This window comes from Ahaetulla prasina, chromosome 7 (genome assembly GCF_028640845.1).
Source record: "Ahaetulla prasina isolate Xishuangbanna chromosome 7, ASM2864084v1, whole genome shotgun sequence".
Taxonomy (NCBI): Eukaryota; Metazoa; Chordata; class Lepidosauria; order Squamata; family Colubridae; genus Ahaetulla; species Ahaetulla prasina.
In genome coordinates, this window is record NC_080545.1 from 75126205 (window position 1) to 75147335 (window position 21131).

General features: G+C 40.9%; 1 protein-coding gene across 1 annotated transcript in view; it reads right to left on the minus strand.

Moving 5' to 3' along the window:
* STAB2 (stabilin 2) overlaps nucleotides 1–21131 on the minus strand; it is a 123716-nt gene that overhangs the window by 80492 nt on the left and 22093 nt on the right. The window contains exons 11-17 of the mRNA XM_058189719.1: nucleotides 15002–15084; nucleotides 13812–13961; nucleotides 7835–7978; nucleotides 6059–6121; nucleotides 1614–1733; nucleotides 760–813; nucleotides 92–172 (exon numbers count right to left, since the gene is read on the minus strand). Of these exons, the coding sequence (XP_058045702.1) occupies nucleotides 92–172; nucleotides 760–813; nucleotides 1614–1733; nucleotides 6059–6121; nucleotides 7835–7978; nucleotides 13812–13961; nucleotides 15002–15084 (695 nt within the window). The remainder of the gene's footprint in view (nucleotides 1–91; nucleotides 173–759; nucleotides 814–1613; nucleotides 1734–6058; nucleotides 6122–7834; nucleotides 7979–13811; nucleotides 13962–15001; nucleotides 15085–21131) is intronic.

The following is a 21131-nucleotide window of genomic DNA, read 5'->3' on the forward strand; positions in this document are numbered from 1 at the left end:
ACAGGCAAAGCGTTTGCAGTCCAAAATATTTTACTGAATTAAAACAGCAGACCAAAATTATTATGTTAGAATTGAATTTGCATGGATTTACATTTTCAGTGAAATTGAAATAGATGAACTGTTGAGCCAGAGTCTTGATGTGTCCTATAGAGATTAGGCTGGCAACCTCCAGCTGTAAGAAACAAATGAGAATTTAATTTATTTTCTGTACTAAATAATGATGGGAGTTACTGTTTTGTCATGGATTATAATGAGTAGTAATATCTTTATCCATGGAAATGTTGGCAGCTAAATGATGCACCTAATTTTCCAGCACCAATCATTATTGCAGACTCCCTCTTTTGTGACAGTTGTACATTAACAGTCCTAATTGTGGAAGCATCAAAGATTTTAGCAGTGGAAAAGTTTATTGCAAAGTTTAATAAACTACCGTTCATTTGTTGTGGGTGTGGTTTAGACCTCACACAGCTGTGATATCATAACAGCTGTAGCAACATTATTCATTTATTATCAAGCAATCAGTTATCACTGATATACAGATGACTCATCTATGGTCTATATTTGAGATGGTGAAATTCTTCCATCTTTTTTCCATCAACGGAAGCCTAGCAGGTCAAAGATCAGTTGAGGTGCTACATATGAGGGACTTTTTAAAATGGTAAATCGTATTTGTTTATCTGAGAGGAAAAATGCATATATATATATTCATTCTACAATAACTACAAATTAATTGAGTAGAGAAGATGTTTTCACATTTACCTGTGTATGAGAAACAATGTGGTACTGAATCAGTTCAAGAAGCTTTCGTGAACCCTGCACAAATAACAGAAAAATCTTTATCAAAATGTAGACTTGCACAGAGAAGCATCACTTAAGTGGGCTGTCAGGAAACACACACTGTAATAGTGCTTGTTTCTATAAAAGCACAATGCTGACATGTGATTGGGAAGATGGCAGTTTCCTATAGCTCCTGCCTTCTCTTCCTTCTCCTTCTTCTAACTTTATTATTTATGTGTTGCTGCTTTTTCTACTGGAATAGACCAGATTCTAGTTTAAGATCATAAGATATTATCGAGCGGAACATTATAGGTCAAACAAACAAGGTCTCTGTGTAGTTATACGTACACCATATATGACTGCATTCACAGAGACAGATTATACTGCTTTTGGACTTAGAACAACCCATTTATTTATGAAGTCCATCACATTATTACAAACAATATTCACCAATGATTTTTTAAAAAGCCATGCATAGACCAAACATGCCATACAAATGATCAGTTGTACTATTGGATTGTTTGAATGGTAACTCTAAAATTTTATATATTAAAAGTATAAATTGGATTAGCCTATAAATCACATTGAAAGAAGATCTGTGGTTAAGGCACCAAGGTAGAACTAGTAAACAATGAATTCTAGTCCAGTTTACGCACAAAGCCAATTGAGTGACCTTGGGCAAGTCATTCTCTCTCAGTCCTAGGAAAGAAGCAATGGCTAACCATTTCTGAAATCTCGCTAAAAAAACCTGCAGGAACTAGTCCAGACAGCCACAATAAGTTAACACTGATTTAAAAACTTCCACTACAACATAAACACAAAACTTAAAGACATACTTCATTTGTTGACAAGTAGTCCAGAGTGTTCTCTTTCAAGTTTTCCAAAGCATCATTGGTTGGAATGAAAACTGTATTAGGGCCAGAATGTTTATCCAACATTGTCCCAAGGAATGTGTTCTGTTTTAAAAGAAGGGGGAGGAGGAAATTGCACAATAGTATTAACACTTGTTTTAAAAGCATTATCTATTTTGTTTGTTCATTATTTCTGGCTGTACCTTACCTCTACCATGGATCTAAATCTGGAGAATCTTGGTTTGTCTTGAAGGATTGCCATTACAGATTTCTAAGAAAACAAAGCCAGATTTGAATATTGATTAGGTAAAAGTATTCTGGTCTTTTTGTCTCCTTCTTAGCTTTACATTATCTCTTTTGAAAAGAGTGTAAACTTCCAGGACAAAAAAAGCTAACAAACAAACAAACAAACAAACAAAAAGATCAGAATACATCATCCCTAGCAGCTAATACCCAGATAAGCAGGGATTAAAGCCAGACAAACAGTGAAGCAGAAAACAATATCCTAATCAAGGAACTATCAAGGAGAAAAACCACACCCTCAATACTGAAAAGGCAAGCTATATATGAACAAGGAGGAACCCCACACTCACTAGCACTAATGAAATTACTTAGTTAGGTAAGGAAATAACTGCAGGCAAACAGCCAAGCAATAAAAAAAAACTCAGAGAGCACCAAGGATTTTATAAGCTGTTTGATACTAGAATTCAGAAGTGAAGATAGACCATGATGGTTTGGTAGGAGATCTATTTTGTATGCAAAAGTTCTAGTATTCAGCTATTGAGTTCTCTTGGAAGGAATGAAAATATTCCTCATGGAATCATTTAGTGCTAACAATAAACTTGGAATTCTGGAAGTTCAAGTCCAACCCATGTGGAGTCTTTCAGAACAGAGAAGGCAGTTTTACAGGGTTATTTTATTTATAATTAAAACAATGCATTAAAATGCATCGTTATTCTTCCTTAACTGTAGCAATGTGCTTGTTTTCTTAAATTGTCACAATATATATTTAATCCCATTCAGAATTATAATTTGAAACCCCTTGCATTTTATTTTTGACCTCACCTCTTTGTCACTTTTAAAAGCAGGTTCCATGATGTCCAAGGCTGTGTCGATAATATGAATAATTCCATTTGAAGCAGCAATATTCCCTTGTAAGATTTTACCTTTCTTCTTACCTCCCTGTATTCTGATCCTTAGCGTATTTTCCTAAAATGACCCAGAAGACAAATATGAAATAATGGATCGATATCACATAGATTATTTATAAACTATCTAAAAATACATCTATTAATGTAGTTATTTAAAATTTATGTTATTCAACATTTTGTTGCATTCAGCATTTTCATTCTGCCATCATATGTAATGTTTGCAATTTTATACTGCTTGCAACACATAGATAAATCATTCAAAGAGCCTACAGTCCAGAATACTTTAATGTTTAATAAAATAGTTTTATTTCGCTTGATCTTTGCCTTGAATTGCAATGATTGCTCATAGGAGGTAAGGGTGGGAAGGGAGAGTCAACTGATCAGGATAAAGAGGCAGCAAAGATCCAGATCACTATTCCTTTCTGGAGGTACCAAACTGGAATGGAGAAAAGGAGTCACTGGTTTGGGATTGCAGTGGGAGACAAAGGGTGACACTTCTTCTCTAGACATGTCATGAGCCTGTAGATGGAGATAGGAAAAATCTTGACATTGCATTTAGTGATGGTATTGTCTATCCCCCAGGAATATACCGGTATACCAGGCTGCTATAGGTCAATCAGGAATGTATTGCAGCTGCAAAAACACCGTGTTTACTTCAGTCTGACTTGTGCAGTTTAGTAACAATATATCTATGTATAGTGCAGCAGAGTGGTGCGGTAGCCTAAAGGTAGAGCTCTCGCCTCACAATCAGGAGGCTGTGAGTTCCATCCTATGTAGAGGCAGGTATTTCTCTCTCTGGGCACACTGAGAATATATCAACAGACAGGGAATTCACCCAACAAAACACTCTGCTAGCTCCATTCAGTTGCCCAGACTCCACCCCACAAGGGATTATGGGGTCATTAAAAGAAGATGGTGATATCTATATATAGTGCATACACATCTACATACAGGTAGTCCTCAATTTACAATCATAGTTAAAATGGCATGGAAAAAAAGTGACTGGTCCTTGTACTTATGACCATGCAGCATCCAATCAAGTGGTCAAGATCCCCACATGTGGCAAGTGACATATATTTATGACAATTGTGGCATCCTGGGGTCATGTGATTACCATTTGCAATCTTTCCAGTTGACTTCCAACCATCAAAGTCAACAGGGAAACTGGATTTGCTTAATGACTATGGGATTCATTTAAGAATGAAAATGGGCCTCTGGTGGCTCAGCAGACTAAGTCTGTCTGTTATTAACACAACTGCTTGCAATTACTGCAAGTTCAAGTCCCACCAAGCCCAAGGTTGACTCAGCCTTCCAGCCTTTATAAGGAGGTAAAATGAGGACCCAGATTGTTGGGGGCAATAAAAGTTGACTTTGTATATAATATACAAATGGATGAAGACTATTGCTTAACACAGTGTAAGCCACTCTGAGTCTTCAGAGAAGGGCGGGATATAAATTAAAAAAAAAAAGAACTATAGTGATTCATTTAACAACCATGGCAAAAATATTTGTAAAATTGGGTGCAACTCACTTAATAACTGTTTTGCCAAATAATGGAAGATCTAGCCCTAACTGTGGTTATAAGTTGAGACTATCTGTATTAGGTCTATATTTCTATATATTATTTATCTATGTACCGTATATACTCGAGTATAAGCCGAGTTTTTCAGCACGTTTTTTGTGCTGAAAAGCGCCCGGCTTATACTGAGTTCACGCTCGAACCCCGCACAGGAGGGGGTACCGAACGGACTCCCATGGGAGGGACGGGGAGCAGGCCCGCCGAGGTCTCGCGGGATTTGTCGCCCCCAGGCCGGCCCCCATTCCCGTGTCTGGTGGGCGGACGGCGCAAACTTGGCGGGCTGTGCATTGGCGCGGGGAAGCCCTGGTGGTGCAGTGAGAGGGCTGGGCAGGGGAGCCGCCAGCCTTCTCGGCTGAGGAGGGAGGGTTTCGACCGGCGAGCCGCCGCCGCGAGAGCCACCCCAAAGGCCAGAAGAAAAGGTCATTCCATCGAGTAATGGAGCGAAGGCTCCTTCCTCTCCCGCCACCCATGCTGTGAGCCCGGCTGGGCTGCAACACCGCCGCCGCTCCTTCCTCAGCCTCCCGGCCTCGCGCTCTAGCAGCCGCCAAGCTCAGGCCGGACTCGGCAGCTCCCCATCAGCACTCGCACGGCACGATTCGGGCAGGAGGAGTCGGGCTCGCTCTGTGGCGGTGGCGCCCGCCGCCTCTGCCACCGCCGCCGCCACCGCCGCCGCCGCCACCGCTGCCGCCGCCGCCGCCACCGCCTCCGCCGCCTCCGCCACCGCCTCCGCCGCCTCCGCCTCCGCCGCTGCCGCCGCCACCGCCACGGAGCGAGCTCGACTCCTCCTGCCCGAATCGCGCCGTGCGAGTGCTGATGGGGAGCTGCCGAGTCCGGCCTGAGCTTGGCGGCTGCTAGAGCGCGAGGCCCGGGAGGCTGAGGAAGGAGCGGCGGCGGGGTTGCAGCCCAGCCGGGCTCGCACAGCATGGGTAAGGCGGAGAGGAAGGAGCCGCCTCCATTACTCGATGGAATGACCTTTTCTTCTGGCCTTTGGGTGGCTCTCGCGCGGCGAAGCTCAGCGTCGGGAAACCTCCTCCCTCAGCCGAGAAGGACTGCACCGCCAGGGCTTCCCCGCGCCAATGCATAGCCTGGCGGGAGTTACTGCGGCCCACCCGGCCCCCGCCCCAACTGGTGGTGTCGGGGCAGCCGCTGCCGCTTTCTAGCAAAAAGGTCGCTTGCCCAAAACTCCTCGCCTCCTGGGAAGGGCTGATGGCTAGCCGGGAAGGGTTGAATAAGCCAACCTCCTCCCTCCTCCTCCTCCTCTCCCCGCAAGCGAAAGAGCATTTTCCGTTGGAAGAGAGAGAGAGAGAGAGAGAGAGAGAGAGAAAAGGAGGGCCGCCTCCCTTCTTTCATTCTTTCTTCTCCTCCGTGCTTCAGAAGCTGGGCGTGTGTGCGCGCCTGTGCCCTAGTCCTTCCTTCTTCGCGGCGCTGGAAGAGAGAGAGAGAGAGAAAAGGAGGGCCGCCTCCCTTCTTTCATTCTTTCTTCTCCTCCGTGCTTCACCGTGCTGGGCGACCTGGAGCAGCTGCTCTTCAGCCAGATGCTCGTGAGTCAGCCTGCCCCTTCCTTCCCGTGGGGGTCTGCCTTGCTGGTGAAGGTTATTGGGGCTTTTGAGCAAGGGAGGAGGAAATTGCACAATAGTATTAACACTTGTTTTAAAAGCATTATCTATTTTGTTTGTTCATTATTTCTGGCTGTACCTTACCTCTACCATGGATCTAAATCTGGAGAATCTTGGTTTGTCTTGAAGGATTGCCATTACAGATTTCTAAGAAAACAAAGCCAGATTTGAATATTGATTAGGTAAAAATTTTTGTCTCCTTCTTAGCTTTATATTATCTCTTTTGAAAAGAGTGTAAACTTCCAGGACAAAAAAAGCTAACAAACAAACAAACAAACAAACAAACAAACAAACAAACAAACAAACATCAGAATACATCATCCCTAGCAGCTAATACCCAGATAAGCAGGGATTAACGCCAGACAAACAGTGAAGCAGAAAACAATATTCTAATCAAGGAACTATCAAGGAGAAAAACCACACCCTCAATACTGAAAAGGCAAGCTATATATGAACAAGGAGGAACCCCCACACTCACTAGCACTAATGAAATTACTTAGTTAGGTAAGGAAATAACTGCAAGCAAACAGCCAGGCCAACTGTATTGGAGAAGGTCACACAACTGGCCTTAACATTTTAGCTGCTGTCTTTTCCTCACACTTGGGTTTAATGATATTAGAGATCCTTATTGCCCTGCCAAAAAAAAAAGAGCCACCCCACAAGGGATTATGGGGTCATTAAAAGAAGATGGTGATATCTATATATAGTGCATACACATCTACATACAGGTAGTTCTCAATTTACAATCATAGTTAAAATGGCATGGAAAAAAAGTGACTGGTCCTTGTACTTATGACCACGCAGCATCCAATCAAGTGGTCAAGATCCCCACATGTGGCAAGTGACATATATTTATGACAATTGTGGCATCCTGGGGTCATGTGATTACCATTTGCAATCTTTCCAGTTGACTTCCAACCATCAAAGTCAACAGGGAAACTGGATTTGCTTAATGACTATGGGATTCATTTAAGAATGAAAATGGGCCTCTGGTGGCTCAGCAGACTAAGTCTGTCTGTTATTAACACAACTGCTTGCAATTACTGCAAGTTCAAGTCCCACCCATGTGGAATCTTTCAGAACAGAGAAGGCAGTTTTACAGGGTTATTTTATTTATTTAGTCCATCACATTATTACAAACAATATTCACCAATGATTTTTTAAAAAGCCATGCATAGACCAAACATGCCATACAAATGATCAGTTGTACTATTGGATTGTTTGAATGGTAACTCTAAAATTTTATATATTAAAAGTATAAATTGGATTAGCCTATAAATCACATTGAAAGAAGATCTGTGGTTAAGGCACCAAGGTAGAACTAGTAAACAATGAATTCTAGTCCAGTTTACGCACAAAGCCAATTGAGTGACCTTGGGCAAGTCATTCTCTCTCAGTCCTAGGAAAGAAGCAATGGCTAACCATTTCTGAAATCTCGCTAAAAAAACCTGCAGGAACTAGTCCAGACAGCCACAATAAGTTAACACTGATTTAAAAACTTCCACTACAACATAAACACAAAACTTAAAGACATACTTCATTTGTTGTGGGTGTGGTTTAGACCTCACACAGCTGTGATATCATAACAGCTGTAGCAACATTATTCATTTATTATCAAGCAATCAGTTATCACTGATATACAGATGACTCATCTATGGTCTATATTTGAGATGGTGAAATTCTTCCATCTTTTTTCCATCAACGGAAGCCTAGCAGGTCAAAGATCAGTTGAGGTGCTACATATGAGGGACTTTTAAAATGGTAAATCGATTTGTTTATCTGAGAGGAAAATGCATATATATATTTAATCCCATTCAGAATTATAATTTGAAACCCCTTGCATTTTATTTTTGACCTCACCTCTTTGTCACTTTTAAAAGCAGGTTCCATGTTGTCCAAGGCTGTGTCGATAATATGAATAATTCCATTTGAAGCAGCAATATTCCCTTGTAAGATTTTACCTTTCTTCTTACCTCCCTGTATTCTGATCCTTAGCGTATTTTCCTAAAATGACCCAGAAGACAAATATGAAATAATGGATCGATATCACATAGATTATTTATAAACTATCTAAAAATACATCTATTAATGTAGTTATTTAAAATTTATGTTATTCAACATTTTGTTGCATTCAGCATTTTCATTCTGCCATCATATGTAATGTTTGCAATTTTATACTGCTTGCAACACATAGATAAATCATTCAAAGAGCCTACAGTCCAGAATACTTTAATGTTTAATAAAATAGTTTTATTTCGCTTGATCTTTGCCTTGAATTGCAATGATTGCTCATAGGAGGTAAGGGTGGGAAGGGAGAGTCAACTGATCAGGATAAAGAGGCAGCAAAGATCCAGATCACTATTCCTTTCTGGAGGTACCAAACTGGAATGGAGAAAAGGAGTCACTGGTTTGGGATTGCAGTGGGAGACAAAGGGTGACACTTCTTCTCTAGACATGTCATGAGCCTGTAGATGGAGATAGGAAAAATCTTGACATTGCATTTAGTGATGGTATTGTCTATCCCCCAGGAATATACCGGTATACCAGGCTGCTATAGGTCAATCAGGAATGTATTGCAGCTGCAAAAACACCGTGTTTACTTCAGTCTGACTTGTGCAGTTTAGTAACAATATATCTATGTATAGTGCAGCAGAGTGGTGCGGTAGCCTAAAGGTAGAGCTCTCGCCTCACAATCAGGAGGCTGTGAGTTCCATCCTATGTAGAGGCAGGTATTTCTCTCTCTGGGCACACTGAGAATATATCAACAGACAGGGAATTCACCCAACAAAACACTCTGCTAGCTCCATTCAGTTGCCCAGACTCCACCCCACAAGGGATTATGGGGTCATTAAAGAAGATGGTGATATCTATATAGTGCATACACATCTACATACAGGTAGTTCTCAATTTACAATCATAGTTAAAATGGCATGGAAAAAAAGTGACTGGTCCTTGTACTTATGACCACGCAGCATCCAATCAAGTGGTCAAGATCCCCACATGTGGCAAGTGACATATATTTATGACAATTGTGGCATCCTGGGGTCATGTGATTACCATTTGCAATCTTTCCAGTTGACTTCCAACCATCAAAGTCAACAGGAAACTGGATTTGCTTAATGACTATGGGATTCATTTAACAACCATGGCAAAAATATTTGTAAAATTGGGTGCAACTCACTTAATAACTGTTTTGCCAAATAATGGAAGATCTAGCCCTAACTGTGGTTATAAGTTGAGACTATCTGTATTAGGTCTATATTTCTATATATTATTTAACTATGTATAGTGCAGCAGAGTGGTGCGGTAGCCTAAAGGTAGAGCTCTCGCCTCACAATCAGGAGGCTGTGAGTTCCATCCTATGTAGAGGCAGGTATTTCTCTGGGCACACTGAGAATATATCAACAGACAGGGAATTCACCCAACAAAACACTCTGCTAGCTCCATTCAGTTGCCCAGACTCCACCCCCACAAGGGATTATGGGGTTATTAAAAGAAGATGGTGATATCTATATAGTGCATACACATCTACATACAGGTAGTTCTCAATTTACAATCATAGTTAAAATGGCATGGAAAAAAAGTGACTGGTCCTTGTACTTATGACCACGCAGCATCCAATCAAGTGGTCAAGATCCCCACATGTGGCAAGTGACATATATGTAGGACCATTGTGGCATCCTGGGGTCAGGTGATCATCATTTGCAACTTTCCAGTTGACTTCCAACCATCAAAGTCAACAGGAAACTGGATTTGCTTAATGACTATGGGATTCATTTAACAACCATGGCAAAAATATTTGTAAAATTGGGTGCAACTCACTTAATAACTGTTTTGCCAAATAATGGAAGATCTAGCCCTAACTGTGGTTATAAGTTGAGACTATCTGTATTAGGTCTATATTTCTATATATTATTTAACTATGTATAGTGCAGCAGAGTGGTGCGGTAGCCTAAAGGTAGAGCTCTCGCCTCACAATCAGGAGGCTGTGAGTTCCATCCTATGTAGAGGCAGGTATTTCTCTCTCTGGGCACACTGAGAATATATCAACAGACAGGGAATTCACCCAACAAAACACTCTGCTAGCTCCATTCAGTTGCCCAGACTCCACCCCACAAGGGATTATGGGGTCATTAAAGAAGATGGTGATATCTATATAGTGCATACACATCTACATACAGGTAGTTCTCAATTTACAATCATAGTTAAAATGGCATGGAAAAAAAGTGACTGGTCCTTGTACTTATGACCACGCAGCATCCAATCAAGTGGTCAAGATCCCCACATGTGGCAAGTGACATATATTTATGACAATTGTGGCATCCTGGGGTCATGTGATTACCATTTGCAATCTTTCCAGTTGACTTCCAACCATCAAAGTCAACAGGAAACTGGATTTGCTTAATGACTATGGGATTCATTTAACAACCATGGCAAAAATATTTGTAAAATTGGGTGCAACTCACTTAATAACTGTTTTGCCAAATAATGGAAGATCTAGCCCTAACTGTGGTTATAAGTTGAGACTATCTGTATTAGGTCTATATTTCTATATATTATTTATCTATGTATCAGATATACCGAGTATAAGCCGAGTTTTCAGCACGCTTTTTGTGCTGAAAACGCCCCTCGGCTTATACTGAGTTCACGCTCGAACCCCGCACAGGAGGGGTACCGAACGGACTCCCATGGAGGGACGGGAGCGGCCCGCCGAGGTCTCGCGATTTGTCGCCCCCAGGCCGCCCCCATTCCCGTGTCTGGTGGGCGGACGGCGCAAACTTGGCGGGCTGTGCATTGGCGCGGGGAAGCCCTGGTGGTGCAGTGAGAGGGCTGGGCAGGGGAGCCGCCAGCCTTCTCGGCTGAGGGAGGGAGGGTTTCCCGCCGCCGCCGCCGCCGCGAGAGCCACCCCAAAGGCCAGAAGAAAGGTCATTCCATCGAGTAATGGAGCGAAGGCTCCTTCCTCTCCCGCCTTACCCATGCTGTGTGAGCCCGGCTGGGCTGCAACACCGCCGCCGCTCCTTCCTCAGCCTCCCGGCCTCGCGCTCAGCAGCCGCCAAGCTCAGGCCGGACTCGGCAGCTCCCCATCAGCACTCGCACGGCACGATTCGGGCAGGAGGAGTCGGGCTCGCTCTGTGGCGGTGGCGCCCGCCGCCTGCCACCGCCGCCGCCACCGCCGCCGCCGCCACCGCTGCCGCCGCCGCCGCCACCGCCGCCGCCGCCGCCGCCACCGCCGCCGCCGCCGCCGCCGCCGCCACCGCTGCCGCCGCCACCGCCACGGAGCGAGCTCGACCTCCTGCCCGAATCGCGCCGTGCAGTGCTGATGGGGAGCTGCCGAGTCCGGCCTGAGCTTGGCGGCTGCTAGAGCGCGAGGCCCGGGAGGCTGAGGAAGGAGCGGCGGCGGCGGGGTTGCAGCCCAGCCGGGCCCGCACAGCATGGGTAAGGCGGGAGAGGAAGGAGCCTTCGCCCATTACTCGATGGAATGACCTTTTCTTCTGGCCTTTGGGTGGCTCTCGCGCGGCGAAGCTCGGCGGGTCGGGAAACCTCCTCCTCAGCCGAGAAGGACTGCACCGCCAGGGCTTCCCGCGCCAATGCATAGCCTGGCGGGAGTTACTGCGGCTCACCCGGCTCCCGCCCCAACTGGTGGTGTCGGGCAGCCGCTGCCGCTTAGCAAAAAGGTCGCCGCCCAAAACTCCTCGCCTTCTCCTGGGAAGGGCTGATGGCTAGCCGGGAAGGGTTGAATAAGCCAACCTCCTCCCTCCTCCTCCTCTCCCCGCAAGCGAAAGAGCATTTTCCGTTGGAAGAGAGAGAGAGAAAGGAGGGCCGTTCCTCCCTTCTTTCATTCTTTCTTCTCCCTCCGTGCTACAGAAGCTGGGCGTGTGTGCGCCCGCCTGTGTCCCCAAGTCCCCCTCCCGCGGCGCTGGAAGAGAGAGAGAGAGAGAAAGGAGGGGCCGTTCCTCCCCTTCTTTCATTCTTTCTTCTCCCTCCGTGCTTCAGAAGCTGGGCGTGTGTGTGCGCCTGTGTGCCCTAGTCCCTTCCTTCTTCGCGGCGCTGCCCCAAACGGCCGCCCAAACGGCCACTCAACCGCCGGGAAGGGGCCCCACGGAGGAGAAGGCTTTCTGAAGGTCGATCCCGAGCTAGTAGTCACCGTGCTGGGCGACCTGGAGCAGCTGCTCTTCAGCCAGATGCTCGTGAGTCAGCCTGCCCCTTCCTTCCCGTGGGGGTCTGCCTTGCTGGTGAAGGTTATTGGGGCTTTTGAGCAAGGGAGGAGGAACGCGAGCACCGCCTTCGGCTGGCATTCCGGGATTTCCTTTGTTTAGAGCTGGGAATCCTCCTTCCCCTTTGCACTCCCTCCTCCTCCTCTCTCTCTCTCTCTCTCACACACACACACACACACACACAGACTTCTAAAGTCGATTGGCACAATGCTAAGCAAACACAGCAGTGGGTCAAGGGTGAAGGGCTAGGAACCTGGCAGGTGAAAGGTTGAGCGACATGAAAGGCAAAGACCACAATTGTTTTAAGAAAGAAGCTTTAGCAGGGAGGGGGGGATGGGAGGGTGTTTTAAGTTTTGGCAAACAGCCAGGCCAACTGTATTGGAGAAGGTCACACAACTGGCCTTAACATTTTAGCTGCTGTCTTTTTCCTCACACTTGGGTTTAATGATATTAGAGACCCTTATTGCCCTGCCAAAAAAAAAAAAAAAGAGCCACCCCAACGTCTATGAAAATTAACCTTGTCTGCCAAGAGACACTGTGCAGGGTATTTTCACTATTGGTGTGCATACAGGCTTAGATTTGTGCTGGGTTCTTAGTGCTTAGAGCACTGACCTTCAGAGGCACCCTGGTCCCTTGGAAGCTAAAGGAGGACTCATTTTCATGCTTGCAGTTGTATTGTCAATTTCTGTGAGACAATGTTGTTGAAGTAACTCACTCACTCATTCATTCATTCATTCATTCCTTGTGTGTCCAATCACACTTAGCCAATAAAAATTCTATTCTATTCTATTCTATTCATTCATTCATTCATTTTATTTTGTCAAATACATATTAAATAATTATATAAATATAAGCATGAATTGAATACATAAAAGGAATACAACTAAAGGGAACATTAGGACAGGGACGGTAGGCACGCTGGTGCTCTTATGCACGCCTTACAGACCTCTTAGGAATGGGGTGAGGTCAATACTAGATAGTCTTTGGTTAAGGCTTTGGGGATTTTGGGAAGAGACCAGAGTCAGGTAGCACATTCCAGGCATTAACAACTCTGTTACTGAAGTCACATTTTCTGCAATCTAGATTGGAGAGGTTCACTTTAAGTTTGAATCTATTGTGTTCTCGTATTGTTGTGGTTGAAGCTGAAGTAGTCATTGATAGGAAGTACATTGTAGCAGATAATTTTATGAGCTATGCTCAGGTCATACCAAAGGCGGCGTAGTTCTAAATTTTCTAAAGCTGGGAATCCTCCTTCCCCCTTTTGCACTTTTATTGTTTTTCGTTCAAATAAATATTCATGTTATTTTACTTGGCTCTATCTTTATTTTTTACATTGACCAGTAGCTGCCTCATTTCCCACCCTCGGCTTATACTCGAGTCAATAGTTTTTCCCAGTTTTTTGTGGTAAAATTAGGTGCCTCGGCTTATATTCGGATCGGCTTATACTCGAGTATATACGGTATATATATTAGATGAATAGTGAAAGTGCAGTAAGAAAATTACTTTTTAAAACATTAATTTTAAAAACAACAGTTTTAATTATGCTGAATGAAGCTAGTAGAATATTGTAAAAAGCATTAAAAATTGTTCAAGAGACAATAAATTTTACAATTATATCTAACCGTTTCATCCTTGAATATATCTGCTGGCTTGCCTGTCAACGTATAAACCGTTCTTGTGACATTCTGCTCATCCAGGCTGATTTGTCCAGCAAAAATATGAAGCTTGACAAAATATTGTGTGCCGTCTTTATCAGAAAGAAGTTCTTTAATCTGAAAGATTTCCAAAGAATCAAAAAGATTACTATTTGAAGCTTTTATTATTATTTTTTTAGCCATTGAGAACACTCAATAATGTAAAGAAGTCATAACCATAAATGAGCTGAATGAGAAAAAGTAACTTTGGTGAACCTACAAGTTCAAACATGAAAAAGAGAAAAAAATTCAAGTACTTCTATGAAGCATTTCAGGGGGAAAAACAGTAAAACGTATTAAAAAGATAACACATTACATACAGGTTAGAGATTACTAGCCAAGAGAGAAACCTAAAAATTTCAGGGTGATTGTCAAAATTCTAGTCCAAATGGAAATGGGTACATACACAATTAGTGGAGTAAATACTGATCAGTTTTGAAGTCATAAAAATGAAACAAATATCAGATTTCATATGAGTTGAGATGAAAAATATTATGCCTGGTTAGTAACAGCATACCCTAATTGGTACTTAGCAAAATAAATTGTGACAAAGCCTATTATACTTCCAGGAAAGAAGCACACATATATTTCTTGTTAGAAAATGGTATTTTGTACAGATGTGAATGCTTCCACAAGGTTTGGATGAAGTGATTTAGATCTCATGTCAGCATAACAGTTAAAAGTAATATTCTCAAAGTCAAGAACATTTCTTCTTACTTATTTTGTAAAAACGTAGAGTCTAGTGTTTTGCAAACAAAATCCCAACAAACAGATTTTGTTTTGCTTCGCATAAGGTATGCATAAGGTAAAAGGTAAAGGTTCCCCTCGCACATATGTGCTAGTCGTTGCCGACTCTAGGGGGCGGTGCTCATCTCCGTTTCAAAGCCGAAGAGCCAGAGCTGTCCGAAGACGTCTCTGTGGTCATGTGGCATGACTCAACGCCAAAGGTGCATGGAACGCTGTTACCTTCCCAACAAAGGTGGTCCCTATTTTTTCTACATATTATACATATGCATAGCATGTATTAAAGACAGTTTTTGTACATTTTGGATCACATTACTTTTGAAGAATTAAACAAGTAAAGTACCATGCCATTTTAAAATAATCCATTTACTTACATTGATTCCATTGAACCCCTTATTTATTGGAAGAAGAATTGTAAATGGTCCCAAACTAGTCAATGGCCATTCATAGGCACTTTCTGAAAAGAAAAAAAGGGAGAAACAAGAGAGAAAGAAAAGAATGCATAGAATAATGTTAGTTTTAACTAACACATGTTTTGCAGGCATTGTAGTCCAAAGATTTAGTTCTGGAGAGTCCAAGGTTACATTTCTTCATTTTATTTCTTATCAACCTGGAAAATTTAACTGATACAGAGCCATCTTTAAGGGGAGATGAGTGGCATACAAATTTAATAAATAAAATAAAAATACAATTCAAAATAGTGCTGCTGATGGGTTGATAGGAAACAGAATAGCTAGTTTCCTAATTGCTTTTCTGGATCTGGATTTAAGTGCTTCAGCAGCAACAATATTCTCATACTTGTAGAGTTCAAGATTTATGTATTATTATTAAATTATGCCCCAAGACTTTTATTTATAGAGTACAAGAAGACTGGGGGGAAAAGACATTTATTTTAACCACCAGAGAGGTAGAGAATGGAATATTATAATACTAGATTTGTGCAAATACAAAAACTAATTATAGGAACTGATTCTTTGCTATCTCCAGTTATCAGTTTCCTTTACTGTTCTCATCTATCCTGTTTTCTTCATGAGCTAACATGCCTTTTCCTTCCATTTCCCATTTAGCTTTAGCCTGAGAATTAATGCAATGTCCTCTTATACTTTAGTGAATTAGGGAGGTGTCTGTCTGAGCTGCTTCTGAATGTTATTTGGTTTCTCCAAAACGTTGGAAGTGTTTAAACAACCCCTTTGGCCTAGATCAGTGTTGGTGAACCTTTTCGACACCGAGTGCCAGAAACTGGAAGAACAGCCACATGCGTGTGCATGTGCCGGGAAGATGATCTTCCGGCTTCCAGCACACGCATGGGCACTGGCCAGCTGGTTTTCATGTGCGCATATGTGCTAGAAACCAAAAGACTACGTGGCTGGTATACATGTGCGCGCTGGGAACCAGAAGAGCAGCCGCCTGGTGAGTGGATGCGTACCAGGTGGCTGCTCTTCTGGTTTCCGGCGCTTCCATGCACCTGAAGACCATGTGGCCAGCACAACAGAACCCGGAAGAGCAACGAGTGACAGCTCGCATGCCTGGAGAGATGGCTCTGCATGCCACTTCCAGCATGCATGTCATAGGTTCACCACCATGGGCCTAGGCAAAGATTCTTGCATATTTCTGTCAAGACCATCCTGATAGGTATGCTGAATAGGACTGTATTTTTATTGTATGTTTTTATGTTTTTACTATATGCTGCTTTTAAGTTTAAAAAATCCAGAGGTCTTTACATAGAAATATTGAAAGTATTAGAAGGCATGCAGACACTGACCTCTCTGACCCAGAAACTTTCAAAAAGTATTCCAAATCTATTTTTAACACAAGGGAAGGGGCAAATTACTGAACAACTATATTTCATTTTAATTTAAACTATAATTCAAGTGGCATGTATATGACATATATTATTGAATTGTGGATTTATATAAATATCAAGTAACTAAAGCAAAAGAATTCTTCAGGCATGGGTACGTAGATAAAATCTTAGAGATAAAAAGTAATTCAGCACATAGGAGTAACACTTATGTTGACCAAGAATTGAAGTTCATTCAAAAAGGAATAACTTCGGACTTCCTGGTTGGCTCCGTTGGACTTCCTGGTTGGCTCCATTGGCAATGGAGGTGATCTGTTTGATCACTAACCTCTGGATTGTGTTGGACCACTAAGACAGCGACAATCAGCTGTCCAGCGGTTCGAAATTCCCCCTCTTCGGGCGAAGAAGAGGAGGTGAGTGAAAGAAGCAGAGGTAGAGCTTCCCTAGAACTCCTGGAAGACACCAGGGGGCTCGAAGGGTTAAGCCCCCTCAGAACTTCAAAGCGCTCCAGATCTGAGGCTTTTTTCCTGCTTCGGCAGACCTAATTGCCGCAACCAACTGCCGGGACCAATTTTAACTTAAAGAAGAAAATACCAGACTGAACAGAAACAGGAGAGCTCTAACTATAAAAGCAAGTAATTAAATCAATTCCCTGTTGTTATTTTTTTAAGTTTTGGAGTTGACTTTAAAGCGAAAATGACGGTTGTTCTTTAATGAGCTACGCAGAGCAAAATGAAAGTGTTACAATTCTCACTGTTTGCTGTTTATTGCTGAAGACCAGCTGGAGATTTTTTAAAACATTGTAATGAGAAGGGAGAAGAGATATTGAGACTGTTTTTTTTTAAAAAAAAGACTTAGAAGATTTATATGTAACATTAAGTTAAAGAGAAATTTTAAGAGATGGCAGCAAAACAATTAAAGACAACTGTTACAAAAACCCCAGGAACATCAACACCGGGAGTCTCTCCAGCACATACAGCAGATACAAAATCACTAAATTTGGAAGCACTTCAGGATAATCTGAAAGATTTTATGAAAGAATCTCTTAATGATGCTATGAATTTGCAAACTTCTCAGATAGAAGATAAGTTTAAATTAATTACAGAAGAAATGTCAGAGATGAAAAAACAGATGTTAAAAATTCAAATTGGAAATAAAGAAGTCAAAGAAGGTTTGGTGTCAGTAGTACAGGGTCTGGCATCAAATGTGATTTTACTGGAGCAGGAAGTAGAAGAAATAAAGAAGTAATTTAAAATTGGAAAATAAGATTGAGGTAGTTCAAAGTAAAATGGATAAAGTTGATGATGAAATTGTTTTGGTACAATATAGAGCTATGGAACTTGCTTTACGAATACGTGGCCTGAAAGAACATAGACAAGAGAATTTGAAGCAAATTTTTTCTGAGGCCTTTGCGGAGTTTTTGGCAGTTCGGCCAGCAGATGTGGCTTTTCATATTAATAAAATTTATCGTGTGAATTCCTGGATAGCAAGACAAAGAAATCTTCCGAGAGACATTGTTATTTATTTTACTACTAGAACAGTGAGAAATGAGATTTTACAAGCTTCTTTTAAATGAGACAAGATTCAAGCGGCTGGCCAAGATATTTTAATACTAAAGGAAATTCCCCCCAAAATGTTGAGAGGTAGGAAGGAGTTTGCTTTTTTGGTGAACGAACTTAAAAAATGTCAGATTGAATATAGATGGAACATCCCAACTGGTATAATAGTTTACTATGAAGGGAAAGCACATCATCTTAATACAGTCAGTAAAGCACGAGAGTTTTATGCTTATGTGCTTAAAGCTGGAAGTCCACCATCTCCGGATGGTAGGAGAAAGGAAGGCGAAATTAAAGAAAAAGAAGTGATAGTAATGGAAGAAGACCTTTTACAAGTGTTGGATGTGTCTAAGATGGGATCAGAGATTCCAAAAGAGCCAAGGATGACAAGAGCGGCTGTCAAACGCAAGGAACAAGAAGAAAAGGCTCAACAGGCTCAATCTGCTATTACCAAGACGGAAACAGTGGGAGGAGCAAGGCCCAAAGAAAGATATGATTTGCGGCTGGTGCTTCAAAAGTTTCCGATTGCTGATAATGGCAATTAGACTTTTATCTTGGAATGTTAATGGATTAAACTCACCACAAAAGAGAAGAAAGATATTTCATTATTTGAAGCAATTTAAAAATGACATTGTATGTTTACAAGAAACACATATTAGAACATTAGACCAGAAATATTTAATAAATTCAAAATTGGGAATACAGTTTGTTGCATCTGTTACAGAAAAGAAGAATGGACTAGTTGTTTATATAAAGAGTAATTTATCTGCAACATTAATTGAGGCGGATAATCAAGGAAGATATATTGCTATTGAACTTTTATTAGAGGGGAGAAAAATACTTTTAATAGGAGTTTATGCACCAAATCAACAACAAGAAAAATTTTATAAGTTTTTATATAAAAGAATAACATCATGGGATTATAAAATTTGTATATTAATGGGTGATTGGAATGGAGTGATGGATATCCAGAAAGATAAAAAAAGTCTTAGAAATATTTCCAATCGTGTAAAACTGCCAAAGGCCTTCTTTGATTTGATGGAAGATTTAGAATTGAGAGATGTACGGCGAGAACGCAATGAAAAAGAGAGAGATTTTACATTTTTTTCTGACAGACATCAATCTTTTTCTAGGATCGATTTTATTTTAATTACTAATGATTTGTTTTTCAGAGTGAAGAAGACAAAAATTTGTTCTAGAACTTTGTCTGATCATAGCCCGGTTTGGATTGAGCTAGATTGGGAAAAAGAGGCCAGGAGGTCGTGGAGGATGAATGAGAATTTGTTTAAATACGAACAAAATGTAAATGAATGTAAAATTCTAATGAAGGAATTTTTTTCTTTGAATATGGATAAAGGGACACCTATAGAGATAGTTTGGGACACCAGCAAGGCTTATATGAGGGGAATTTTATTAGAGATGAATAATAAATATAGAAATAGATTGCACAAAAGGCGAAAAGAATTAGAAGAGGAAATTAAAAGGAAGGAGCAGTTATTGGTATGTAATCCAGGAGTTAGTAAAATAAAAGAAAGGGAAGAGTTGAATCAATTAATTTCTTCAGAGGAAATAGTGTTTGCAATTAAGCAGCTTAAAGTGAATAAAGCACCAGGTACAGATGGTTTGACAACTACTTATAAAAATTTACAAAATTAGATGATTGTACCACTTAAGGAGTTATTTAACAGAATACAAAGGGGAGGGGAAGCTCCTCCCTCATGGAGGACAGCTTTTATTTAATTAATACCTAAAGAAGATCGAGATGGTATTAAACCAGAGAATTATAGGCCAATATCGCTTTTAAATACTGATTATAAGATATTTGCTAAGATATTAGCGAATCGATTGCCACTGATGACTCAATTAATTCATAATGATCAAACAGGATTTATTAAGGGGATACAGATGAGATATAATATGAGACAAATTGTAAATTTACTTGAATATTTGGAAAGAAACAGCCAGGTCTCAGCAGCATTCTTCTTTTTGGATGCGGAAAAAGCTTTTGATAGATTGGATTGGCAGTTTTTGTTTAAAGTAATAGAAAAAATGCAATTTGGAGATTATTTTATTCAAGCAATTAAGGCTATATATCAAAAGCAAACAGCTCAAATAATAGTAAATGGTGGATTAACAGAATCTTTCAAGATTGAGAAAGGGACTAGACAAGGATGTCCCTTGTCACCATTATTATTCATTCTAACTTTGGAAATATTATTGAGTAATATACATGGTTTAGATCGAATAAAAGGAATTAAAAATCAAGATTATAAATTAAGAGTGCTTGCAGATGATCTGGTTGTTTCTTTATCTCAACCAATACATTCAGCTGTATATCTGAAGGAGACAATTGATCAGTATAGTAAGGTATCTGGGTTTAAAGTGAATCAACAGAAGACAAAAATGATAATTAAAAATATGAATACACATCAGAGGAAAGAACTAGAAAGAATAACTGGATATGAAGTAGTTAAAAAGGTTAAATACCTAGGAATATATATTACAGCATCGAATGTAAAATTATATAAAAATAATTATGAGGTATTGTGGGGAAAAGTAATTAAAGAAATGGAGAATTGGAAGAAGTTACAATTATCATTGTTGGGATGAGTGGCAACTATAAAAATGAATGTTTTACCTAGATTTTTATTTTTGTTTCAAATGATTCCAATATTGAAGAAAGATGCAAATTTACAAGAATGGCAAAAAGGGATTAATAATTTTGTATGGAAGGGTAAAAAACTGAGAATAAAGTTTAAAATAATGCAAGACGTTAGGGAAAGAGGGGGTTTAAAAATGCCTAACTTGAAATTGTACTATGATGCAGTTGTTTTAGCTTTAATTTCTGATTGGATTAATTTAACAGAGGAAAGGATTTTGACTATAGAAGGTTATGGTTTGTTATATGGATGGCATGCATATGTAATATATGACAAGAAAATTGATAAGACATTTAAGAATAATATGGTCAGAAGTGCTTTGTTGAGGGTTTGGAAAAATATCAATATAAGTTAGATGGAAAGATACCAATATGGACTATCCCCAGGCATATGATAGAGAATATAAATATATTACAAAAAATGGAGGTTATCACTTACAAAGAGCTTTTGACTATGGAAAAAGGGGAATTACAGTTAAAATCTAGGG